Source organism: Tigriopus californicus, chromosome 4, assembly GCF_007210705.1.
Source record: "Tigriopus californicus strain San Diego chromosome 4, Tcal_SD_v2.1, whole genome shotgun sequence".
NCBI lineage: Eukaryota > Metazoa > Arthropoda > Copepoda > Harpacticoida > Harpacticidae > Tigriopus > Tigriopus californicus.
In genome coordinates this window covers 2068586-2095761 of record NC_081443.1, presented here as the reverse complement: position 1 = coordinate 2095761, position 27176 = coordinate 2068586, and the positions used below count along the sequence as shown (strand labels likewise).

Sequence of the window (27176 nt, the reverse complement as noted above, 5' to 3'; positions counted from 1 at the left end):
TCATGCAGTTTTTGTCCTTTCAGTACAATTTTGCTCCAAACCAACATTTTTATTGGGTAAGTCTGACATCAAAAAAGAAATATTGATAGCTTCAATACCAGTTTTGATATCGATCGTCAAAAATCGTTAAACATTTCCAAGTAATTCATATTGTCATTTAGCTCTGTTGGTCACCCTGACAGAGAGATAGCTAACGTTGGCAAACGCCAGAGCGAGGCCAAGCGGCGTTAGTGAGTTAGCTGACGCTCCCGAAGCGATTAAATAACAGTTCCACAAACCGAATCCAATCCAGAAAATATTGAGGTGTGTCTGGGCGTGATTTGATTCGACTTCGCGTGTGAAATTACTTAAACCCCTCGAAATCATTGCCATCATGGGAGACAGAGAAAGGTGAGAGAGAAGCCAGAACCTGCTAGGTCATCTTGATATTGATTGATTAGGCCAATCCTAGGGGCCCTTGCAGTTTCAATAATTAGGTTTTTTATCAGGGTTGGTTATTTCGTATCCGACCTCCTTGGACCATGAAATAGAGTCAGTAGAGTGTGTAAAACAGGCCCTTGGACTTTAAGCGCCTGTTTGGATAGGGATGGTCTAGATTTGGTCGGATTTTGACACCCCTCTGTACATTTAGGAAGACAGGAATTTCAGAATGATATGTATCGAAGTACAGGAGACTACAAGGAACAGGTTAGTTTTTGGTGACATATTCATGTGTGGTTCAATGAAAGATTTTAAATACTTAAATAAATACTGAAGTCTTTAAGACTAAGTCTATTCAATCTTTTCGTTGTATTTAGTCCTTTGGAGTATAAGGTCATGAAATTATAAAGGTTGGTAGCCCAGTTTCTTAGCTTTGGCATTTTCGTACTTCAAGTTTGCCTAATGAGTTGGAACTTTTCAAACCCATGTGGAAATATTGCAAGAGATCAAGTTGTAGCATGATGTGTCCAATCGCCCAAACTAAATGAAAGGATAAACAAGTATGATTGTAAATACTAAAGAAGTGGGTTTATGCGTGAATTGCACATGAATATGTCACCAAAAACTTGATCCTTTTAGTCCTCCTAAATAAGGATATGTTTTAGCCTTGGCTAATGTCTATTTTTCTAAAGCGTTTGAGGTGACCGATTTGCTTTTGATTTTTAGGCTTAGAGGGGGTAAATCTGAACTTTTAACTAAGATAGACTATCATCGTTAAGGCTGGTCGAACGTGAAAACCTCTGACTTCTAAAATGTGCTAAATAAAGAAAAGGAATCAGCTCAAGATAGGAGTGTAATGAATGCTTAAAATCCCTAAAATGATAACAACGTCAACAAAAGAACGTCAATTTATCCTGCACTCCTATCAACTTAGCTCATAAAACGGTGGAAGTTTATCTTGTCTATCATATAATGTACTTGATTGTACATAAAAATTCCTCACTTCAGATCGCCTCGGCGAGAACGACGCGGTGGTGGGGGTGGAGACCGCGGAGATGGTGGTTCACGGGGCACACCCGGTGTGCGGAAAGCGCCCCCAGAGCGCCGTATCTTTATCTCCAACATTCCCTTCGATATGAAATGGCAGGAGGTCAAGGACTTGTTCCGACAACACGTGGGCACCGTCACTTACGTGGAGCTTTTCAACGATGCCAATGACAAACCCCGTGGATGTGGGATCGTTGAGCTCTCCACCGAAGAAATGGCCAAGAAGGCTATTGAGAACATGCACCGTATGGACTTCAAAGGACGCAAGCTGGTTGTCAAAGAAGATTTCGATGTAGAGCGGGACAAACATGGACGCATTATCCGGACCATCGACGGCGGTGGAGGTGGAGGAGGAGGTCGTGGTCGAAGCGAGCGCAGTGAACGTAGCCGAGACAGAAGCATGCGAGAGGATCATCGTGATTCATCCATGGGCGGGGGAGGAGGTGGAGGTGGGGGCGTTCCACCTAACAGCAATACCTATGGTCTTTCGCCAGAGTTCCTTCACTCCCTTGGTATCGATTGCCCTCTTCACACGCGATTATTTGTGGCTAACGTAAGCAGACATTGCCACGGTGTTTAGTTAAGAGTTGTCCACAGGTTGACCGCTTGATTCTTTCAGTTGAGCTACTCTGTGGATGAGAAAAAGATGCGAGAAGTGTTCCGACTTGCCGGTCGCGTGGTTTCCGCTGAACTGAATCGCGACAAAGAAGGCAAATCTCGTGGTCATGGCGTCATCGAGTACACTCACCCTGTGGAAGCCGTGCAAGCCATCTCTATGTTCAATGAGCAAATGCTCTTCGACCGAAAGATGACCGTGAGATTTGACAAGCAGCCCGGAACCACGCCCGAGGAGTTGGATCAATTACCCAATCGTTTACCTGAAGGCCTTCATGGTGTGGGCATGGGACTTGGTTCCGGGGGTAATCCGTTGACGAACGTGGCTCAGAACTTGCCCTCAGCTCAGAACAATGCCAATAACATGTCGGGTAAGGTCCTTTTCTAGTTTCTCACTTCCATTTTTTGCCCAAGACACTTTTCATGTCTTTGATGATCGATGTCACGAACATGAGGGTAAACATCGAGAGCCAAAAGTTCCTTTGAAGTTTTTGAAGTGAAGCGCATTCTCTCGCCAAGAGCCATTCTTCAAGACTCAAATAGGAATGGAAAGATTGCTTGGTTGACTTGGTCGACAAAAGGCACTTTTGGCCTTTAATCTCCATTTGGAAAACATTGATGGCAATGATGGCCAAAACTAGGGAAAGTGACTGAGGGTGATGGTAGGAGTAGTGTTTTTTGTTTGATCGTGTTGTCCCTGGGTAGAGGGATGGGAGTCACGAAGGAGAGTAAGAAGAAATAAATAAAGAAGAAGCAACCCTCCTCATTGGTGACCCCAAACGCTTTAGCACGCTTTCCCAAGTTGAACACGATAACAAACCCCGGCGCGGTTTCCGCAAACTCTCAAGTTGTTAGCCTGAAGTTACCAAAGTTTTGGAGCTGGTTTGGTTCTCGCTGAGAAAGGTTACGTGTGATCGATCGAAGTTTCATAACGCCATCGCTGCTTTAAACCCAGACAACGCCGAAAGAGTCTTAGACCTGTTAGATCCCCCAATAACCACAATCAATACGAGCCCTTGAAAGCGAGACTACTCGAAATTTTTATATTGTCCGAGTATGAAAAAGCCGATTGTTTAAACGTCGATTCCATGTTTCTACATTTCCCCTACCCATTACTATCCTTCTGAGGGGAGAGATATGTACCGGAAGCCCTAGTCAGAGGGATGGGAGACACGAAGGAGAGGAAGAAGAAAGAAATAAAGACAAGGAAGCGGCCCGCCTCAATGAAATGAATTACGTTTCGTGTCAATCTAGCACATCTACCAAAGGACGCCCAACATTCCCGTGGCCAAGGTGTTTTGCATAATCTCCAATCCACTTTCTTTTTCAAGGTAACGGAGCTGACTTGGGAAGCAATCTTAATCTTCAAGGCGTGGCGGCACTTGCCCAGCAATTATCCATGGTCAACAACCTCCAAAGCGGTGGTGGTCTCTCTAACAACCTCGTGGCCAATCTTACTGCCGCCCTGACTAACGCAAACGCCTCCAATTCAGCCGTCATGCCCAATAACATGAGTGCACCCGTTGGTATGAATGCGGGCGCTGGAGCTGGTGGCATGGGAAGTGGAGGCGTTGGCATGGGTGGCATGGGCAGTATGGGAGGAAGTGGTGGCTCTTCCATGGGAGGAGGAGTGGGAATGGGCTCCGGTATGGGTGGCCCTGGTATGGGCTCTGGCATGGGTCCAGGCATGGGTCCAGGTCCTGGTATGGGCTCGGGTATGGGTTCCAGCATGGGCTCAAGCATGGGCTCGTCGAGTGGGTACAACACCGGGGGTGCCAGTGCCGGGTACGGTGGTGCCGGGAGCCGCGGTGCCTTATCAGATGGCCCCAGTGGAATGCCCAGGCCTGCAGGAGTGATAGGGGGCAATGGTGTGAGCTCCTCAGGCGGCTTGAGAGGCACGGATACGATCCTCGTTAGAAATCTGCCCTTGGACTGTAATTGGCAATCTTTGCGCGAAGGATTCAGCCATTGTGGCGATATCAAGTATGCGGAGATGAAAGACCGAGGAACGGGTCTCATCCGATTCAATTCAGAGCGGGATGCCGAGAGGGCTGTTTGTAAGTATCGGGCATTGAAACAATACAAGTATTTGAGGAGTCATTAACTACACCCAAATTAGTCTAATATGTAAACCATGCTTAGAACGAACAAATTTGCCCTTTTTTATGGAATTCTCAAAATAGGAGAGGTCTTATTGTTTGAAAAGTTGCTTCTTTCGAATGTTTTAAATCTTTATGAATTTAGTAGTTACTCATTATTATGTTATAATATATGATAAGCACTATTGGTTCATGAGGAAACACAATTTCAGTCAATCTTTTCTGCTTCTTATTTCCAGCCGTCATGGATAAACAAGTAATTAGTGGAAGAACCATTGACGTTCGTCTCTACTAAGCACCAAAGGTAAGTCCCCTGCTTCCGTTTCCTTCTCAGCACGAAGTTGATTGGGGTCCTCATATTCGTCCCTTCGATTAAGGCTTTCCGGAGGTTGTTCTCAGGTTCATCATCTCCTTCGTGAATTGAGATTTAGAGAAGGTTGGGCTCCTCCTTCACCACCACGAACAACTCCAAGTTGACTGATTGATTGATTCACGCTCACTTTTTTCCATCAAGGTATTTTTAGATGTTCCATCCTACTACTCCTCGTCGTCCTGGTCGTCCACCTCCGTGTGTGTTGATCGCGTTGCAAGTTCGAAGTTCCAAGGATTGATTTGACTGAAAGAAAGAGTCGAGAGTCTTCTGGCTCCTGACGCTGCCACAGCTTTTTGATTTGCCCGTTCCACCAATTGAAAGGCCCGCTATAAGGGTCGTCATCGAGCAGATTTCAGCTCTGCTTCATCCGCGTTTTTGGTCGCTTGGCGGTCTATTGTTTCCCAAGTATGGTTCATTGAGCACCTTCTTTCGCTTTCTGAACTTTTTCTTCATCACCCCCTTCTCCCGTGTATTGCTTTGACGAGATAGTTCCCGAGAATGACTTCGTTTCCTCATCCACCGGATTCAATTCCGAAATTCAGTTCCTTCCAGTTTTGTAAATGTGGAATCTAGTAACAAGAATTGTGTGAAATATACTTTGCTGTGGTGGCACAATCGGGTTTGTTGTTCCATATGGAATACGAGAGGAAATCTTTGGGAAAGTACACTCTCATCAGGATCGTGGCTCCGTGACAGTAAGTGCGTTTCCTACAATACCTAGGGTGATGAACAAATGAATCCAGAAGCAGACTCTGCCTGTGAGTATCTCTCAACCAGCAAAGACCACTTTGGACGACTTTGGAGGTATGTTCTGATCCAGGGTTTCGACCACTCGGTTCAGTATTGTTTGCGATATCTCTTCGATCGAAATCGAGTGAGACCAGTTGGGATTGAAAATACGATGTCACGGATTGAAGGCGGCTCATTGAAGATAGTTTTGCCCCATAACCGTGCTCTTGATCGAGTTGCTATCAGTCGATTGATGGTTTGTCTACTTTCGAAATGATGTTTTGCAAATGGCCCTTCTTTAGGAGATGTTATCGCGTATGGTTGCATGCACGTAATGGTTGTTTCATTTTACGTGCGTTTTAAAAACCGATAATGGAAAGACGAGTTTTGCGCTCACCTGGAATTCTCTTTTGAATCAATGACTTCAAATTGAATTTTGATAATGCCAATTGTTACTGGTGGAAGCTGGTGAATTGGTAAATTGGATATCATTCCGACTTCTTTTACTGGGTCTCTAAATAGAAACACCAATTCAACCTGGGGCCCGTTCTTTCTTAATTAGTAATTTCGACTATTTGCTTGCTTGATCCAGTCTTTATTTTTGTAACGTCACGGTTCGTTTCCTCAAAGTTCAACTTTCCAGATCGTTCAGAAGGCGCCTTTGGGAATATCAATCTGTATTTTATTGGGTTATTCCATCTTGGTCGACTGGTGTATACAAAAAGCCGATTCGTGCCCTATTGACGAAGATTGATTGCAGCATGCATTGAGTTTTGGGTTGCATTATTTCAAGAGCGTATGTTTCGTTCAGTCAGGTGAGTGTTCTTAACTTTTATCCCAGAGATCTGTCTGCGTTCCCACACGGAACCACACGGAACATGGAGATCAAGAGGTCGGACATCGTGTCATGTTCCACGGCAATGGTTCGTTGAAAGGAAAAGAGACAGAAGTTGGAGCTCCCTTCTTCCTCATGAGAAACTTCCATAACGAGTTGTTAAAGCCTGGAGTCCCATTATCTTCCCACTGTACTGGGAACGAACAAACTGGGTTGGTGGGCAATTATCCATAACCAACATAATGACATCAAGTCCACATTTTTTGTCTCCACGGACAGGTGAAGTGGGTCCCAAAGTTTACTTTAGTTAATTCCAGGATAATTGGCATGTACACTCGTATACTCTCCTCTATTATTTTCCAAACGCTTGATGACTCTAGAGACACTCCAAGGCGTGATCCACCGCAATTCGTCGCTTTTGAACGATATCAATCGGGGGCTCATCGGGTTTAGGTACATACTCCTGGCGACGCAATCCAAGAAAGAGAGATTTGTTTAACCATAAATATGCCTCGGAAAAAATACAACGAAGTCACGAACCTTGACCAAAATCTGGATGGCAGACTGAAATGGAGTAACCGGACATTTTGTCACGTGTGTTGATCCAACAGGAAGATACTTCAGCTTGGGGTCCATAGCTTGAACTGGATCCCAAATGAAAGCAAGTAGGATTAGATTGTCATAGTGATGCTCATTTTTTCTCTCTCTTTTTTTGATACAGATACATTACGCCCACTGTATCAATGGAAAGAGGGGTTTTGGAGAGACTTGAAAGAGCGGGAAATTGTCTCGCTTAAGGGAAGCCGACTCCATTCTTGGAGTTGTCATCTACTGCAAGCCCGTTCGTGCTTTCGTTCGTTCGCTTCTCCCTAACCAGCCAAACAATAACATCATCAGAGGGCCTTCTGCTCGGCCTTCTCTTCCTCCTCCTTCGCCTCTTTTGCCTTCTCTCCTGAGGGTCCCCCCATTTGTTGGCATTGTCTGCTATTTCCAAACACATCGTGATGATTTTCTTCTCACGATGACATGTCGTTGGCGGCTAAGACTAGTAGAAGATAATTTGGTACATGTACAGTATCTCATCAACTGATGTGAGGATTCCCTCTCCTTGAAACTTTTATATGAGCAATTTGTTCCGGGTCGTCAATCTTGTTGGTGGGTCAGTGTTGGGTGTCTTTTAGAGTTGGTCTTGAAGCGATCGGGATCCTGTTAAGAACACGCAAGCAGCTCTTGGGCTTGAATTATTGAGTAAGTGAAAGGGTAACCACCACTACTTCTGCTAATACTATTACTACTACATACAGTACATCTTGCACGGGTCGTCATGATATCCTACTAATTTAACGCATAGTGGGGGAAACCCAATTAATCACCATGACTTTCCGAGACGCCTTTGGTAAGGAACGATCGGAAGAAGTGTCCGCGTCCGTCTGTCCGTCCTCAGGATATAGAGCATTATTAGTTTTGACCACTTTTCCAAATGAGAAGGCTTCGAAGTAAATAGCTTCGAGGCAAGGTTTGTTTAATGGGGAAAGCACCCCAGCTGAGCAAACCCAACAAATGCCATCAGGGTGGTCCATGTGCCCTCAACGTGGTCGGAAGCCCACAGGCATGGATGGAGGGGAAATATACAAAAAGGCGGCGCTGCCCTCTCAATACCACCTAAGAGTGGGAACTTTCCCAGTGCCAGCTATCCATCCATCCATCCATCTATCCATCCACCCATCCATACCTCTGCGAGTCTCTTGACAGACTGTTGCTGGCTTTGCGCCCGAGGACCCAGGGTGCGTGGCGCTTACTTGCCATGGTTTCAAAGCCACTCATGTGTGCTTATTTTGAAAGTATACTGAACGTGCCAAATTTGGAAGACTCTAACCTTGGACTGGAGCATTACTCTTATCCTCTCCATGGAATCGGAGACAAGCCTTCTCTGCAAGCATCTTGTTCAATGTTATTGAATGTTCAGATGCGACAATTAAAGAGCAGTAAATGAATCTGTGGAAGAGATACAACGTTATTATTTAGAATTAGTAGGAAGAACTTGGGAAATCTTCGAAATGAATGGTCAAAATGGTTAAGGCGTTGCTTGGAGCTCCAGGAAGAGATTCGTTTCCCAAGGATGTGGTCCTTGGTCCCTGGGAGGGAAGCGCGTGAGAGAATTTGAGCGTGAGCGAGAAGTATCCGTGGTGGCCTTTTGTTCCACTTTATTTGTGATCGGCTCTTTGACAAGTGGGGATCACTCGGGTTGTGCGATCTCGCCAAATCCCCCAAATAACCATGGGGTCTTCAGGTAAGGGGGTAACTGTAAAAGGTATCCTCTGTTATTGTTTAACAGGGAGTTTCTTTGAGAGTGGTTGTGGCGGGGACGCCCAAGCTTAAAAAGGGCTCAATTGCTTAATGAGTTAATGCAGCAAATATGACGTAAGAAAACGAAAATTAATTTTGAAGGAACTTCAGGCATTTAAACAGGACACGATTAACGGCGGTTTTCATCCACATAGATCGACTTTGATTCAAATGCTTTCCCTGATGACTTGTTGTTAGTGCGTCCTAATTAGTTGAGCAAAAACGTATATGCCTCTCCTTAAACATGAGAGAAATTGCCTGCAAAGATAAACTACCTTTCAATGTGGAAAATGGCGCGGGCATAATATTCAACAGGAATAGCTTTGATGACCAATGATATAAAAATTTATGACATGTCCAAATAGTTGACTTGCTTCAATTAACGAGGTTGTAGAATCTGGATCCTGACGAGCCCAAGAGTAGCTACTCAAAATTGCATCTTGGGACACACGGTTCATTTGGAATGCAGTCGGAGCCTCTAAAGAAAAACACCCTCTTCCATCTCCATTACGACCATTCCTTGATCCCAAGGGAAGGCATAACTTTCCATAGTTTATTTTCTGGTAGCAGTCTGTGACACGACTGTGGTTGGTTGGAAATGGTAACTGTAAATGTACAGCGTTTTCTGGTCCTAAAGCTTCAAAGTAGGGGAGTGTTCGTTCACCCGAAGAAAGGCATAGATTTGACTAGAAAAAAACGTGAAGAGACTTTATATAAGACCCTTCGATGGAATCTCCTTTTAAAGAGAACAAGCTGGAGCACCTTCCACCATGAATTGACCTTTTTCTTAATCGTACATTCTACTGAATGATTATATAGCAATGTTACACGAATTTTTGATAAAACATGGATCTACTTCGGTATTTACATCGGGAAACGGAAACATGGCGATCATATACAGTATATCTTTATTTTCTTACCAATAGTTTATTGGGGATCCAAAAATCTTTCATCGGTTTTGGTTGAACGAGGACTTATTCTCAAGTTCAAGTGAAAAGAAAGAAGCGAGAAAAACCACAACATTTAACCGTGGTATACATAACCTACTTACCAGCAAATCTTTTAGATCTGATTCATTTCTTTCGGTCAAACCTGCTCGGATAGTTTCTCAAATCATAAAGAGCTTCACACTCAGCTCTAGCGCCATTATTCATTGCCCATCGAAACAATCCTTGTGCAAGCCGTATGAAAAAATTTTCATTCAGCTAAATTTCTATGCAAACGGAAGAAATCGTTACAGTGTTTTTTTAACGTCCACATGATTGTGATCAGAACGCAGAATATCCTGCTTTCTCCGGCGAATGACTTGATCGAGGGCCACAATCCCTGGGATCACGCTAATTGGTCTCTCGTTCCCCCTCTGCTCTTCCTTCAGTCACCTCGTTCGCTGTTCCTTTCTCTCAGAAAGAAGGCCTTCATCTTCTAAGAAATAATCTTTCCCCTCCAATCCCCTTAAGTTATGATACCACGCGGCATTAAGGTTTTCCACTGTTTGCCTAATCACGTGGAATTCCAATATACTTAGACCTCTCCATGGTTCTTTTGAGAATATTTGCATCGGGAAATCTCCCAGGAGTAGAGGAAGTCCAATTTTTTTTCTTCACTTTATTTCCTCAGTGGTTGGAACGAGATTATCCCTGGATATTGGATCGCTTTGGCTTGTTGTACGGTAGGCACCATTTCTAGCATTGACACTATCTCCAATAACCCCTCCACTTCTCACGAGAAAAGATCATCACCGATAAAAAGATTACAAAAGCAGCCTTCACTAACATCAGATCAAGAGCGTGTCTTGTGCTCTTGAAAGGTATTCTCTTTCATTCGAGGAGCTTTCTACAATTTAAGAACGTGCTTGGTTATGCATTCGACATGGTCGTAAAACGGGCAAATAACCTTGTCGAATTGGAGTTTCGTGTAAGTTCGGTTCCACTGTTCAAAGACCCTTCTTTAAGGCCACTTGAATGGCGCCCGTCTACATTTGATGTATATCGCATTTCTTTTTCGGTTTTTGATGTTATATTCGAGAGGTTCGAACTGCTTATTTTCTATGGTAACCACAAATGCAGCAAAACTTGTTGAGACTTGGAATCTCCACTTTGGAAGGATTTGTTGTCAGCGTATGTAAAATGGAATATGCACCATACACGAAGGAGTTTTAACGAGTTGTTAACCAAATACCATCACATGCTCTTGCCAGTCACGCAACAACGTGTTTAAAGATCATTAATGTAAACAATGTCCCCTCAAGGATTGCTTTTCCGCTATTGCGAGTTTCTTTAGGACTTGCTATTGTTGAAAAGAGTGAATTTGAATAAATTGAGAACCAGAGGGGTATACTTTTCAGGGGCCTAATTAATCTCAATTATTTGTTGTACAATTATTCGATCGTTGACACCTACGGAATGTGTCGTATGTAAACTGTAAAACGGATAGGTTGGTTATTCACCTTCCAAGTCATTTTATACGTCACGTTTGAGTGCCGCAAGGGTTTGTTTTCTAAATAGAATTCTTGGAAGTGCTGGCAAAATCTCCGGTTAAATAAATCCCCGATTTATTTCTCGCATCTGTAAGTACGCCCCAGTTTTGAATACGTTCACCTTTTTTCAAGTGAAATGCTTGAAATATTTTTAACTGAGGTATTTCATAAGTCAAAAAACAATGTCAGCTTGTTTGCTCTGGTTCCACGCCCGACGTCAATATTTTTCTCATTTCATTTCTTTATGAGCGTGATCAGGCTTATTCTGCTCAACAAGCCCTTCAAATTTAACAAGACGTTCAAACTTTGAACATGATTAACAAAAGAGGAATGCAGCTCAAACTCTGATATCAAGTGTACATACAAAATATGTCTCCCCTGTTTTAGGGCATAAATTGAACAAGATTTGCGTTCTCATGTAACATCCGTTAAAGAGAGAACCGTGTTTTTTAACTACCGAAGAACAGCGACGAGCTCGTTTGACACGAGTGATTTTAAAGCGGTTTATTTGATCGATTTTACGTCCAATGAATAGATTCGCTAAATCCTAACCCAGTGATAGGTGTATATACAATTCAAAAATAATAAGACCACTATCAAGCCCGTTCCATTTAGCCCTTAAGAGGCAAAAGCGAGTGAAATGTTGGAAATGCAAGCATTTCGTCGAAAAAACTCCGTGAGAAAACCGATCGAATCTTGATATGTATTTCTAAGACAGGAACTGACCACGTGAAATTTCCGACCTTGCTAGACAAGAAGTGATTGGTCCCGATCCAGGGTGATACAGTTTTGAAGTATTCGATACTTTTCAATTTACCTAGAACGATACCGTTCCACTCAGATAAACGAGAAACATTTTTTTTATTTTTTTGGTTGGGGGTGCAAGGGTCTGAGGCTTGTACCTCGCCCGGCCAGCGAAGCCAGCCATCGCATCGTCCAAGTCCAAATTCCGATAGGCAGTTTCAAGTCCGGTATCAGATTGGTTCTCCATCTGTGCGTGTGGTTAGCGTCTAATAGTTTCCTTGAGAAAGGTTGGGGAGGAGAATCGAACCGGAGACCTCTCTGATGCTAGGAAACTGCGGTAACCACTGCACTAGGTCTCCTCCCTAAAGAGGTTACTTCCGGCGCCGGGCTTTGAACCCACGACACCTAGGGAGAGGATTCTTGCCTTGTTTATGCTGCCCCTTAGACCGCTTCCCTACACCAGCTCCATTCTTACATTACATTTACATTTAAATTCAAGATGAGTTGAAGTTATACAATGTTTGATTTCTCTTAGGTTCATACTCTCTTTCATAACCAACGATTTGTTCTGCTTTTGGACAAATGGTCGCGTTCAGTCGAATAGAAAGGATATTTAGATATCTACATTCTTTTGTTTTCTATGAAACATACATAGATTGTAATAGTAGTGATAACTACTGCTTGACGTTTTGCGCTTCATTTTTTTATTGTGAAGGCACCCAGGAAAAGTGAAGCGAGAGTGTACAAACAAGCGACTTCTCGACTTTGCCTGGGTTTTATCGTTCGTGCATTGATTTGGAAATTCGCAAGTTGATCTAGATCAAGAAGTCATACATATAATGCAAAATTAAGACTTACCATACGAAGTACGTAGAGGACTAAAGATCGCTAAACCGTCACTACAAAAACTTGACTCACACATTTTTACGAACGATCGGATCAAATATTATCTTGGAGGCGTGAAAGCTAATGATGCATTTTTCAACTCCTCGACTCAATCAAAAACAGTTTGAGTGAGAAAAAGACAACAGACAGGTATTTTTGCTTTGAAAATAGTGTGAGTTTTACGAAGGAACAAAATAGGAAATATGAGAGAATCCTTAGCGAGATTGGATGTTCTGCATACATGCTTCATTTTATCCAAGTATGCAACGCGTAGTTCTTCTTGAGGCAACTGAAGGTCTTAAGTGAGCTACTTGTATGAAAAAAGCATGAAATAGAACTTCAAAGACTCGTAAGCGCTCTTCCATGCGCCTAGGTTGAGCTGGTACCAAATGCGTTTCTTCCGTGAAAGGTTTCTATTGAACACTTCATCCATATTTCAGGTTCGAAGGAGTCTTCCAGACTTGATGAACTGAAAAAAGAACTGGACTTGGACGTTCATAAGATCACGGTCTCGGAGCTTTGTCAAAGACTTGGCACCAATGTGGAAACCGGTCTGACTGAGACCCAGGCCACCGCCAATTTCGAACGCGATGGTCCAAACGCCCTCACTCCCCCGCCCACTACGCCCGAATGGGTCAAGTTTTGTCAGAATCTCTTTGGAGGCTTTGCTCTTCTTCTTTGGTTGGGTGCCATCCTCTGTTTTTTAGCCTATTCCATCCAGGCGTCAACCTTTGAGGAACCGCCCGATGATAACCTCTACTTGGGGGTGGTATTGACGGGCGTTGTGGTTATCACGGGGATATTTTCGTATTACCAAGAATCTAAATCCTCGAAAATAATGGAATCCTTTAAAAACATGGTCCCTCAGTATGCTCTCTGTCGACGCGGAGGCGTCAAACTCAATCTGAAAGCCGAAGAGTTGACGGTGGGTGATGTGGTGGAGGTCAGCTTTGGAGATCGGATCCCAGCCGATATTCGAATCGTCGAATCCAAGGGATTTAAAGTGGATAATTCGTCGCTGACCGGTGAAGCGGAGCCACAATCCCGATCCCCGGAATGTACCAACGAGAATCCTCGAGAGACCAAGAACTTGGCGTTCTTCTCCACCAATGCTGTGGAAGGTACGGCCGTCGGCATTGTCGTCAATGTGGGAGATAATACGGCAATGGGGCGCATTGCGGGATTGGCCTCTGGATTGGAGAGTGGAGATACGCCTATTGCTAAAGAGATCGCTCATTTTATTCACTTGATTACTGGCGTGGCTGTTTTCTTGGGAGTGACCTTCTTCCTCATTGCGTTCATCTTGGGATACCATTGGTTGGATGCTGTCATCTTTTTGATTGGTATTATCGTGGCCAACGTGCCAGAGGGTCTTTTGGCCACTGTCACCGTGTGCTTGACTCTGACCGCCAAGCGAATGGCCTCCAAGAATTGCTTGGTCAAGAATTTGGAAGCTGTGGAGACTCTTGGGTCGACTTCCACTATCTGCTCTGACAAGACCGGAACACTCACCCAAAATCGAATGACTGTCGCCCACATGTGGTTCAATAATCAGATCACAGAGGCAGACACCACGGAAGATCAGTCCGGTGCCACTTTCGATAAGCAAGATCTGGGATGGAGGAAGCTGTTCCGCGTTTCTGCTCTTTGCAGTCGAGCCGAGTTCAAATCTGGCCAAGAGAGCGTTTCAGTTTTAAAACGAGAAGTTAATGGCGATGCCTCTGAAGCTGCTTTGCTCAAATGTTGTGAACTGGATACCCCCAATATTGCTGGATATCGATCCAACCGCAAGAAGGTCTGCGAGATTCCGTTCAATCCAACTAATAAGTACCAAGTCTCGATTCACGATTGTTCCGCCGAGGAAGATGACGTTGATGATTACCTTTTGGTGATGAAAGGAGCTCCAGAACGAATTTTGGAGAGGTGCTCTACCATACTGATCAATGGCGAGGAGAGGGAGATGTGCGACCAATGGAAACTGGCCTTCAATAATGCTTACATGGAACTGGGAGGGCTGGGTGAAAGAGTATTAGGATTTTGCGACTTGAAATTATCCCAGGAAGACTTTCCAAAAGGTTATCCTTTCGATTCTGAGAACGTCAATTTCCCATTGAAAGGCATGAGATTCGTTGGTTTGATGTCGCTCATTGACCCCCCAAGAGCCGCTGTTCCCGATGCTGTCACCAAATGTCGATCTGCCGGGATCAAAGTCATCATGGTAACGGGTGATCATCCCATTACGGCCAAGGCCATCGCCAAATCGGTTGGCATCATTTCAGAGGGGACCGAGACTGTCGAGGATATTGCCGTTCGACTGGATGTAAATCTCAAAGATGTGAACCCGCGAGATGCTCGCGCTGCCGTGGTTCACGGCGAAGAACTGATCGACATTGCGGACCAACAATTAGACGAAATTTTGATGTACCACAACGAGATCGTATTCGCCCGTACCTCTCCCCAACAGAAGCTAATCATTGTCGAGGGTTGTCAGAGAATGGGAGCCATTGTGGCTGTCACTGGCGATGGTGTGAATGACTCCCCCGCCTTAAAGAAGGCCGATATTGGTGTGGCCATGGGTATCGCCGGATCCGATGTATCCAAGCAAGCCGCTGACATGATCTTGTTGGACGACAAATTTGCCTCCATCGTAACTGGCGTTGAAGAGGGTCGCTTGATCTTTGACAACTTGAAGAAATCCATTGCCTACACTCTGACCTCGAACATCCCCGAGATTTCGCCGTTTTTAATCTTCATCTTGGCCGATATTCCCTTGCCGCTTGGAACTGTTACCATCCTTTGTATCGATTTGGGAACCGACATGTTACCCGCCATCTCCATGGCCTACGAAGAAGCTGAATCCGATATCATGAAGCGACAACCGCGCAATCCATTCACGGACAAATTGGTCAACGAGCGATTGATCTCCATGGCTTACGGACAAATTGGCATGATCCAAGCTTCGGCTGGATTCTTTGTTTACTTCGTAATTATGGCTGAAAATGGCTTTTGGCCCTCCAAACTATTGGGCATTCGGAAGCAATGGGACTCCCACGGCGTCAATGATCTTGGAGATTCATATGGTCAAGAATGGACTTACAAAGACCGCAAAATCTTGGAATTCACATGTCATACGGCGTTTTTCGTGTCCATTGTTATTGTCCAATGGGCTGACCTAATCATATGCAAAACTCGCAAGAATTCAGTGTTCCAACAAGGGATGAAAAATCACATGCTGAATTTTGGTCTATTCTTTGAAACGGCTTTGGCTGCCTTCTTATGCTACACACCCGGAATGGATAAAGGCTTGAGGATGTACCCTCTGAAAATTAATTGGTGGTTGCCTGCGATTCCCTTTTCGATTCTCATCTTCGTCTACGACGAAATCCGCAAATACATTTTGCGCCAATATCCCGGTAGTTGGCTGGAGCTGGAGACTTATTACTAAATATGTTCATGTGTTTACGAGATATGAGTTAAATATGATTCGATGTGAGTTTTGTATGTGTGCTCTTGTATCCACGTGTTGCTCTGTTTAAAATTCTCCTTCTCAGGAGTCTGTCGATAGAAATTTGTTGAAAATCTGTCATCGGTCCAATCATCATTGGCAATAAATGTGATTTTCTTACATCATGACGTTCGTAGTTGCTTCCCTCACTTTCTCGAGAACCGGTCCATCAAGCATCTTCACCCCTCTAAACAAGGCCTGAAGGCCAATTTTCGTTTGTTAGTGACTGACGTCACCTACTTCAGGACTAATGTTTCTTGAGAAGTGCTTTGATAAACGCTTGGGCTTCCATGATTTAGTTGAAGAACCCATCATTTAAAAGTCAATGTATTGCAAGGTTCAATTATCTATGAAATATCAGACAACGCATGATATCCTGGGGGATTGGGGCATTCAAAGGCAACAAATTGCTACTGCATTCTTACCATTTAGCCCGAATACGCGTTCGTAAAGGAGTACAAAACAAGATTTCAGCTTTCTCGTGACCTCGATAGCACTCTTGTTTCCAAGCTGGCAAATTTTCCAATGAATCCCTATTAGGTTGATGGAAATCTGAATGAAATTGGTCCTCCTCCGTTTGATCCGGAGGAACTGCCTATGCAAGTCTTTATAATCCTATAATGTTATCAAGATGTTAAGAACTCCATAGCAGTTTATTTGTCAATAAACAAGCATTAATAATGATTGTAGGTACCGCGTTAGTCATGCAATCCCAGTGTTTATGAGCAACGGGGTTCATGAAGAGTCCACTCAGCAGTTTGGAAATGGAAACCTTGAAGCTTTCCCTTCTCTCCTTTTCGATCTTGATCTACCCACCGGTAACTGATTCGCCATAGCTGACAAAGCTGTTGGCAGGTACAGCTGTTGATTTTGCTAGCCTTCGTTCTGTCCCATTTCCATTGATTTTTATTTTCCACAACGAACAACATTTCCTCAGACTGGTTTGTTACGGTAAAAAGAATGCTAGCTAGCTATCCAGAGCCACCGAATATGCAAGATGTGATCCATGCGTATTCATGACGTAGGAACATGCTCTTCTCTAGCCGGTTTCCCCTCGCTCTCGCTCTACAATGCTCTCTAGAGAGGAGAGGGAAACGTGCGTGGGCTTAAACCCTCAAACCCTCGACAGCCCCTAACGCGTGGAATCACATGATGATTTAAGACCGGAGAACTTGCTCTCTCTTATTCTGTTCCAAGTCCCCTCTCCATCCGTGTGGTGGACTGTTCTTGTGGGTCGAGTAAGAGACAGCCAGTGCTTGAGTCAGTGCTCCACGACTCTGAAGCTAGCCTCTTCGTTCCCTTCACAGTCTCTCCCCTGATTCCTTCCAGAAAAGACAGGGCCAGAGTTCTTCTAGGGAATTCGGCCACTCAACATGGCGCCGAAGGGTAAGCAAAATCAAATTCAATCTGGCTGTAGCACTATTACTTCTCTGCTAAGATCTTCCTGTACTTTCTGATAGACATGTTCTTTCCGTTTTGATGTAGATGAATGTGATTTTAGTTCATTCTTACGACCATCATACTTGTTCTCTTGAAGGCGATTTAGTTTTTTTTCGCCAAAACTTAGTTGCCCTTACTATTCGACTCTCGCCCATTTTTGGTTAGTCCTTATCTTTTTCAAGACCATTTGATCGCGATCGTTCATTCGTTCATTATCGGCTGAGGATCGGAATTGGGGTATCAAGGTTTTTGACCTTGGCTCCACGGCTGACACCTCAAGCTATTCTTTTTAAGCATGTGTTCTACCAGCATAAGTGTTCAATTCTCATCTCAAATGTACTTATTCACTCTCTATCATCGTTGCAATGGTTGGTTGGGTTTCATGTACATTCATAGAACACCAGAGTAGAAAGCCAGTCGAGCTGTTTCTCAGCTGCCCTCGGGTTCCTCCCTTTTGCCGTGTGTACTTTGCCTGCAGCCTCACTTATGATTAAGGCCATTCTTCGCCAGAAGAGCGACGACAGTTGTACCTGCAGAGTCGAGGTTAAACAGCTAAACAGCTGAAGGCTGTGGAACAGTTCATGAGAGGGATTACGGGAGGAAGAAAGCCATTGGGGCTACTAGCTTGGAGGTTAAAATCTTCATGGATGCCGACATTTTGTCACGTTAGAACAATGGCGGGGAATTGGAACAGCTGAATTCGTGGATTAGGAGTCCTTGTAATCTCGATGGTATCTAGAAGATCGGACTATGGGGCTGATGTTAATTATTTTGCTTCCAAGTATTCTGTAACCAAGCTTTCACTAAGTTGTTCCTGCAGCTGTGCTGCTGGTGCTCCTGCAGCTCTCTAAAAATCTTTGCAATTCATTGCTACTCTCGTTGCTGTCTGCCGCCAAAGTGCGATTCCAAACTCGCTCGCTCTTTCGCTCTTTCTCCATCGCTTGAGGCCAATAAGGAGATCCATCCTTGATTGAAGCATGTCAAACTAGTATTCTGCAATACATCTAATGGTAAGTGGTCCCACTCGATTTTGAGGTTGGGGGAAGTCCGGAGACCTTCTTCAACGCCACCTAATCTGACTGTCCTTTACAACCCAACAACTACTTTTTGTATTTGGTTCCCATTTCTCAAAGCTTTCATTGTTCCTCAAGAGTCAATGTTTATGAAGAATCCTCCGATGACATTTGCACCTTTGAAAGACCATTTTTACTGTAAGATTGCCACGTCATCGGACCACATTTCTGAATGAACATTGCTCCAGTCAATGTTCAATGTACTTTCATTTCGACCATCGATGTATTTAATGCAATAATTTACGACATTCATGTTCTATCACTAGATTGATAATTTTGCTGCTGCATATTTAAGCAATTTCTTTGGACCAGCATTTCCTCTCTTTTCTTCTTTGTAACTTCTTTTTCTTGCCTGAGATCATAAATAACCAAGCGTTCGGTACATACATAAAGTAATTTTTTGAGGAATGCTACCTTGATTTGTATCCTAAACATTTTGAGCATTTGAGATGCAATATATTAATACATACGATAAAACCGTGGTCTTGGCAAAATTTCATAACAGACTCTTTTTCTTTTTCCTGTTCTCGTACCTGCATTACCGCATTCCCGCATACCTGCCCTGTCTCTCTCTCTCTCTCCTTCTCCACTGTTTTCACCCTCTTTTGGACCAATCCAACCTACCACCCACCGTTAGATGGCAAAGAAAAGGATGACAAGATGGATAACCTCAAGAAGGAGCTGGAATTGGATGTGCACAAGGTTCCTTTAGAGGAGCTTTGTAAGCGTTTTGGGACCTGCACAACGAATGGCCTGACCACCAAGCAAGCCAAAGCGAACTTGGAACGAGACGGTCCCAATGCCCTCACTCCGCCTCCGACCACTCCAGAATGGATCAAGTTCTGTAAAAACTTGTTTGGTGGATTTGCCCTTCTCTTATGGGTTGGGGCAGGGCTTTGCTTTGTCGCTTATTTCATCCAAGCAACGACCTTTGAAGAACCTCCTGATGATAACTTGTACCTGGGAATTGTTCTCACCGTGGTTGTGGTGGTCACTGGTGTGTTCTCCTACTATCAAGAGTCCAAGTCCTCGAAAATTATGGAATCCTTTAAGAATATGGTCCCACAATATGCTCTTTGTCTCCGAGACGGAGACAAGGTGACAATCAAGGCTCAGGAGCTCACCCTTGGGGACGTGGTAGAAGTCAAGTTTGGCGATCGAATTCCGGCCGACATTAGAGTAATTGAGTCCCGAGGGTTCAAAGTGGACAACTCCTCTCTAACTGGCGAGTCTGAACCACAATCCAGGTCCTCAGAATTCACTCATGAGAACCCATTGGAGACCAAGAATCTGGCATTTTTCTCAACCAATGCCGTGGAGGGCACTGCCAAAGGGATTGTTGTCAATATTGGGGACAACACGGTAATGGGCCGCATTGCCGGATTAGCATCCGGGTTAGGCAGTGGTGACACCCCTATTGCCCGGGAGATTGCCCATTTCATCCACTTGATTACGGGTGTAGCCGTGTTTTTGGGAGTCACTTTCTTCTTGGTGGCTTTCATTTTGGGTTACCATTGGTTGGATGCCGTCATCTTCTTGATTGGAATTATCGTAGCAAATGTCCCAGAAGGTCTTTTGGCCACCGTCACAGTATGTTTGACCTTAACTGCCAAACGAATGGCCTCCAAGAATTGTTTAGTCAAGAACCTGGAGGCTGTAGAAACTCTAGGGTCGACCTCAACCATTTGCTCAGACAAAACGGGTACCTTAACGCAAAACCGAATGACAGTTGCGCACATGTGGTTCGATAACAAGATCACTGAAGCAGATACGTCCGAAGATCAGAGTGGAACCAAAATGAGCAAAGACTCGTCTGGATTCAACGCCCTGGCCCGCGTAGCAGCCTTGTGCAATCGGGCTGAATTCAAACCTGGCCAGTCTGGCACGCCCATTTTGAAGCGAGAGGTGAATGGCGATGCCTCCGAATCAGCCATTCTCAAATGCATGGAACTGACCATGGGAAAGGTCATGGAATGTCGGGCGGCCAATCCCAAAGTCTGTGAAATTCCTTTCAACTCCACAAACAAGTATCAGGTTTCGATCCATCAAACGAAGGACGAAGACAAGCGACATTTATTGGTTATGAAGGGAGCTCCTGAGCGAATTGTTCAACGATGCTCAACAATCTACATCGATGGAGAAGACGTGGAAATGACCAAAGAGTGGGTCGCCAAGTTCAACACGGCCTACCTCGAGCTCGGTGGGTTGGGAGAGCGAGTCTTAGGATTTTGCGATTTCCGCCTACCGGAAGAACAATTCCCCGAAGGCTTTCCTTTTGACCCCGATGAGCCTGTCTTTCCATTAGAAGGTCTTCGTTTCGTGGGCCTCATGTCAATGATTGACCCTCCTCGTGCTGCCGTTCCTGATGCTGTGGCCAAATGCCGTTCAGCTGGAATCAAGGTCATCATGGTAACGGGTGATCATCCCATTACGGCGAAGGCCATAGCCAAATCGGTAGGCATAATCTCTGAAGGAAATGAAACTGTTGATGACATTGCTGACCGGCTTGGCGTTCCCGTTTCTGATGTCAATCCCCGCGATGCTCACGCTGCAGTTCTACATGGAGGCGAGTTGAAGGATATCACCACAGAGGAGCTGGACGACATCCTGATGTACCACAACGAAATTGTCTTTGCCCGCACTTCGCCTCAACAGAAATTGATCATTGTAGAGGGCTGTCAACGATTGGGTGCCATTGTAGCTGTCACTGGAGATGGTGTGAATGACTCGCCAGCCCTAAAGAAGGCTGATATTGGTGTGGCTATGGGTATTGCCGGATCTGACGTGTCTAAACAGGCCGCTGACATGATTCTTTTAGATGACAACTTTGCATCTATTGTAACTGGGGTGGAGGAGGGCCGTCTTATTTTTGACAATCTGAAAAAATCTATCGCTTACACGTTGACCTCAAACATCCCTGAGATCTCACCCTTTCTATTTTTCATTTTGGCCGACGTTCCCCTTCCCTTAGGAACCGTAACAATTCTATGCATCGATCTTGGAACTGATATGGTTCCAGCCATTTCCTTAGCGTATGAAGAAGCCGAAGCTGATATTATGAAACGGTTGCCCAGAAACCCCTATACAGATAAACTCGTGAACGAAAGATTAATCTCAATGGCATATGGGCAGATTGGTATGATCCAAGCAGCTGCAGGGTTCTTCACCTATTTTGTTATTCTGGCTGAGAATGGGTTTTTGCCCCCTGATGTGTTTGGCTTACGAAAGTATTGGGATTCCAAGGCCTACAATGACTTAGAAGATTCCTATGGACAAGAGTGGACTTATCACGATCGCAAGATCCTCGAGTACACTTGCCACACTGCTTTCTTTGTCTCCATTGTCGTGGTCCAATGGGCGGACATAGTCATTTGCAAGACCCGCAAGAACTCTGTATTCCAGCAAGGCATGAGCAATTGGATATTGAACTTTGGATTGGTCTTTGAGACCTGTTTGGCCATTCTTCTTTCGTACACACCGGGCATGGACAAAGGCCTGAAAATGTACCCGTTGAAGCTGAACTGGTGGTTCCCAGCGCTGCCCTTCTCGATCTTAATCTTCGTCTATGACGAATGTCGAAAGTACATCCTTAGGAAATGCCCAGGTGGTTGGGTAGAAATGGAAAGTTATTATTAGAGAGGGGCTCAGAACGCTCCCAGGGGGCTCTGGTGTGTACACTGGTGTAGTCCATGATGGTAGTTCGCACAAGCTTAGCACCACTGCATAATTGAGTAGATGCAAGACAAAGAAGTCAACAATCAAGTATGGGATCATGATCCACCAACCACTACTGTACCTAGCAATTTGGCTCTTCCAAAGCCTTCGAAAATAGATTAGAGCTAAAGTTAAAGATTGTTTGTTACAAGTTTCTTTCCCGTGCAATGATATACAGTAGAAGTGAACACTGTTCTTTTGATCTCAATTGTGAAATAAATAAAACAGCCGTGAAACGCACCTTCAGTACACACATTCGTCCCGTGGTATGCACCATTTTATCCATTTTGCTTCATCGCACGCCCTTGGTTCATCTCAGTTTTGTTTCCCGTTCAGTGCAACGTACTCGCTTTCGTTTCATCATCCCATTATTGTTCATTTGGTAAGTAGTCTTGTTTTGGTAGTATGATCTCTTTTTCCAATGTACCATGGCTAATGATTCTTTTCATGTGACCAATTTGATTACAGAGGGAAAGAAAGGAAAGCCCAAATTAGATGATCTCAAGAAGGAGTTGGAGGTTGATGTCCACACATTGACTGTGGATGATGTCTACCGCCGGTATGGAACTAACCCAACGACTGGATTAACCACTGCCCAAGCCAAAGCCAATTTCGAGAGAGATGGTCCAAATGCCTTGACTCCACCGCCAACAACTCCGGAATGGGTCAAATTCTTGAGCGCCCTCTTTGGCGGGTTCGCCATGTTACTTTGGCTTGGAGCTATTCTATGTTTCATTGCCTACTCGATTCAGGCGACTACCATGGAGGAGCCTCCAGATGATAACTTGTACTTGGGTATTGTCTTGACAGCTGTGGTGGTTATTACCGGGGTGTTCTCGTACTACCAGGAATCGAAGTCATCCAAGATCATGGAATCTTTTAAGAACATGGTCCCCCAATACGCTCTTTGTCTGAGAGATGGGGACAAGCTAACCATCAAGGCCGAGGAACTGACTTTGGGAGACATCATTGAGGTCAAGTTTGGTGACAGGATTCCTGCCGATATCCGCGTGCTGGAGGCCCGTGGCTTTAAGGTTGACAACTCTTCTCTAACTGGAGAATCTGAACCTCAAGCCAGAAGCCCGGAATTCACGCATGAAAATCCCTTGGAGACCAAGAACTTGGCTTTCTTCTCGACCAACGCTGTGGAAGGAACTGCCCGAGGCATTGTCGTCAATATTGGGGATTACACTGTCATGGGACGTATTGCTGGTTTGGCCTCTGGTTTGGAGAGTGGAGACACGCCCATTGCCAAAGAGATTGCCCATTTCATTCACATTATCACTGGTGTGGCCGTGTTCTTGGGAGTCACCTTCTTCATCATTGCTTTCATTTTGGGATACCATTGGTTGGATGCTGTCATCTTTTTGATTGGTATCATTGTCGCTAACGTGCCAGAGGGTCTTTTGGCCACTGTCACCGTGTGCTTGACTTTGACCGCCAAGCGAATGGCCTCCAAGAATTGCTTGGTCAAGAATTTGGAAGCTGTGGAGACAATAGGATCCACCTCAACCATTTGCTCTGACAAGACTGGAACACTCACCCAAAATCGAATGACTGTCGCTCACATGTGGTTTGACAATCAGATCGTCGAGGCTGATACCTCCGAGGATCAATCTGGCGTTAGCATGAACAAGGGAGCTCAAGGATGGAAGTCTTTATCCCGAGTTGCAGCCCTTTGCAATAGGGCCGAGTTCAAACCAGGCCAAGATGGGGTTCCAATTTTGAAGCGAGAGGTCAATGGCGATGCTTCTGAAGCTGCTTTGCTCAAATGTTGCGAACTGACAATGGGCAATGTCATGCAAATGAGGCAACGTAATAAGAAGGTCTGCGAGCTTCCTTTCAATTCCACCAACAAATATCAAGTATCCATTCATGAGAGTGAAGACAAGAGTGACCCAAGATACTTACTGGTAATGAAGGGCGCACCTGAGAGAATTTTGGCTCGTTGTTCCACTATTTCCATCAACGGCGAAGATAAAATATTGGATGATGATTGGAAGGAGGCGTTCAACAACTCTTATCTTGAACTAGGAGGTTTGGGCGAGCGCGTTTTGGGCTTTTGCGACTTGATGTTGGACAAGGAGAAGTATCCGGAGGGATATCCTTTCGATGCTGACGATGTGAATTTTCCCATTGACGATCTGCGATTTGTCGGTCTTATGTCCATGATTGATCCTCCCCGTGCTGCCGTCCCCGACGCCGTGGCGAAGTGCCGATCGGCGGGTATCAAAGTTATCATGGTTACTGGTGATCATCCCATCACTGCCAAGGCCATTGCCAAATCTGTCGGAATCATCTCTGAAGGAAATGAGACTGTCGAAGATATCGCATCCCGTTTGAACATCCCCGTTGAAGAAGTCAATCCTCGTGAGGCTCACGCGGCCGTTGTTCATGGAGGAGAACTCAAAGACATGACTCAAGAGCAACTTGACGAGATTCTGATGTACCACAGTGAGATCGTATTCGCCCGTACTTCTCCCCAACAGAAGCTGATCATTGTCGAAGGTTGTCAGAGAATGGGAGCCATTGTGGCTGTCACTGGCGATGGTGTGAATGACTCCCCCGCCTTGAAGAAGGCCGATATTGGTGTGGCCATGGGTATCGCCGGATCAGATGTGTCCAAGCAAGCCGCTGACATGATCTTGTTGGACGACAATTTTGCCTCCATCGTAACTGGCGTTGAAGAGGGTCGCTTGATCTTTGACAACTTGAAGAAATCTATTGCCTACACTCTGACCTCGAACATCCCTGAGATTTCGCCATTTTTGTTCTTTATCTTGGCCGATATTCCCTTGCCGCTTGGAACTGTTACCATTCTTTGTATCGATTTGGGAACCGACATGGTACCCGCCATCTCCATGGCCTACGAAGAAGCTGAATCCGATATCATGAAGAGAATGCCGAGAAATCCATTCACTGACAAATTGGTCAACGAGCGATTGATTTCCGTGGCTTACGGAATGATTGGCATGATTCAAGCAGCAGCCGGGTTCTTTGTTTACTTTGTTATCATGGCTGAGAACGGCTTTTGGCCTTCTCATTTGCTTGGACTCCGACGAGCTTGGGATTCATCCGCCGTCAACGATCTGGAAGATTCCTACGGCCAAGAATGGACATACAAGGATCGCAAGATCCTCGAGTACACTTGCCACACAGCCTTTTTCGTCTCAATCGTGGTTGTACAATGGGCTGATTTGATCATTTGCAAAACTCGCAAGAACTCCGTGTTCCAACAAGGCATGAAGAATTGGGTGATGAACTTCGGGCTGATCTTTGAAACAGTCTTAGCTGCGTTCTTGTCTTACACCCCCGGTATGGACAAGGGATTGAAGATGTATCCCCTGAAGATCAATTGGTGGTTCCCTGGCATTCCGTTTTCCATCCTCATCTTTGTATTTGATGAGCTCCGGAAGTGGATCCTCAGGAATAATCCGGGCGGATGGGTAGAACTTGAGACGTACTACTAATCTGACTCATTTTTTTTCAATTGGTAGTCGCAATAGACTCAATAACTCTCTGGAATAACTGATACGAACTTGATGATCTCCCCGTACTACTTAACATGAATAATCAAGAATGAATGTAATGCATCGTGCTAAAACACTAGCTTTAAGAAATATACATAATTCTCATTGCATCACATACAATTCATCCAAACAAGGATGGTCCAGTTGTATTGTGGAAGAATATTTCATTGTGTGTTGTAGCTCAATTCAAGGTATATATCGAGATGAAACTTTCATTGGAAACAATGCAATGAAATTGGTAAGTCGGTTTTTTTTTTCGAGTAAGCGGTGAAGATGTGGAAATGGTGGCGATACGTAACATATTGCAAATACAAATTTTCTTTCCCTCCCGTTGAACCGTCCTTGTTCAACAGTAAAAATCCTTAACTGTGTACCCATTCCGGGCAATTCCTCCATGTTATTGCTTGGTAAATGCAACTTTAAGAAGATGTTGCTGCAGAGTTGGATTTGCAAAACTAGATACCAACCATGGCTGTATACACCCTACCCATTTTTAAGCGAATGATCGAATTACCCGAAAAAGTTCGTTGTATTCGTCTTTTGTTCATAAATTAAGTGCTGCCTTCAAAGAGAAACGTGCAAATGGTGATGATTCAAAAATACTTTAAAATCATAAACTGTATTAGGAACGAGGTTCAGTCCGAAACTAATAAAATTCTGTTAGGCCTCCCGACATTTCATTCCAGATTGATTGAACGTACCCTAACACACTTAAATGACTTAAAACCGCAGAATTTTATCTTTCCTCTCAGATATAAAACTGGTTTTGAAATGAAAATCTCCCCTCAAGGCAGCATAATCAACACATGAACTAACATGCTCTGTCATGTCCCACTTCTGACTAAAAGACACTCATTCAAGCCATTGAACAACATGTGTTACGGCCCAGTACTTTTATAACAAACAAAACATTTCTCTCATGGGTGGACTCAGATCAAAATGGCGGAGACTGGTTTTGAACCCGAGTTGGCATGCATTTTTGCCTTAGTACGAAATCAACTCTTAAAGAGTACACTGGGTTCGAGATTCGGGTTTGGAAGACGCCGGGGCTAAAGCGGGAATTGGGATAGTAACAGCACACAGGGCTGCTGGCCAGACCCTAGTGGCAAAAATCCAGATTTTCCAGGTTTTCTGCACTTGTACTACCAACTCGCCCTCTGATTGGATCAGCCATCTACAGGGTGTTTTTATGCTAGATTCATTTCTGATAGGGACATTTCAGTTCTCTGTTTTTATACCAGGGAACGGACTCCTCGTCAGTTTTTCGATATGAGGTTTACAATCAATCTCATGGTATGACAGTAAAACAGTTTGCGACAAATAAAACTTGTCAAACGTCCATGCT

The 27176-nt window shown here is 44.5% G+C and overlaps 3 protein-coding genes across 4 annotated transcripts; all 3 read left to right on the top strand.

The window, feature by feature from the left end:
* The first annotated feature begins 188 nt into the window (after positions 1-188).
* Positions 189-5169, top strand: LOC131878879 (myelin expression factor 2-like). 2 transcript variants are annotated; one of them, XM_059225017.1, is made up of 6 exons: positions 189-390; positions 1429-2020; positions 2087-2453; positions 3414-4139; positions 4421-4485; positions 4559-4638. In XM_059225017.1, the coding sequence occupies exons 1-5, from the start codon at positions 374-376 to the stop codon at positions 4474-4476; spliced, it is 1758 nt and encodes a 585-aa protein (XP_059081000.1). In that variant the 5' UTR covers positions 189-373; the 3' UTR covers positions 4477-4485; positions 4559-4638. The 2 variants fall into 2 exon arrangements, with proteins under 2 accessions (XP_059081000.1, XP_059080999.1); XM_059225016.1 differs by lacking the exon at positions 4559-4638 and adding an exon at positions 4696-5169 and having other exon boundaries at positions 190-390.
* Positions 5170-8329: 3160 nt separating this feature from the next.
* Positions 8330-16194, top strand: LOC131878877 (sodium/potassium-transporting ATPase subunit alpha-B-like). Its single transcript, XM_059225015.1, has 2 exons — positions 8330-8408; positions 13010-16194. Exons 1-2 carry the CDS (start codon positions 8396-8398, stop codon positions 16012-16014), a joined length of 3018 nt encoding a protein of 1005 aa, XP_059080998.1. The 5' UTR covers positions 8330-8395; the 3' UTR covers positions 16015-16194.
* Positions 16195-17246: 1052 nt separating this feature from the next.
* LOC131879562 (sodium/potassium-transporting ATPase subunit alpha-B-like) lies at positions 17247-25993 on the top strand. The gene is made up of 3 exons (XM_059225920.1): positions 17247-17460; positions 19225-22212; positions 22770-25993. Exons 1-3 carry the CDS (start codon positions 17448-17450, stop codon positions 25769-25771), a joined length of 6003 nt encoding a protein of 2000 aa, XP_059081903.1. The 5' UTR covers positions 17247-17447; the 3' UTR covers positions 25772-25993.
* The last annotated feature ends 1183 nt before the right edge of the window (positions 25994-27176 follow it).

Bases quoted from the DNA above. Each gene is read 5' to 3' on its own strand.
- LOC131878879 (XM_059225016.1), top strand. The intron at 2,021-2,086 runs GTAAGCAGACAT...TGATTCTTTCAG, and splicing joins CGCGATTATTTGTGGCTAAC to TTGAGCTACTCTGTGGATGA. The intron at 2,454-3,413 runs GTAAGGTCCTTT...TTCTTTTTCAAG, and splicing joins CAATGCCAATAACATGTCGG to GTAACGGAGCTGACTTGGGA.
- LOC131879562 (XM_059225920.1), top strand. The intron at 22,213-22,769 runs GTTATTATTAGA...ATTTGATTACAG, and splicing joins TGGTTGGGTAGAAATGGAAA to AGGGAAAGAAAGGAAAGCCC.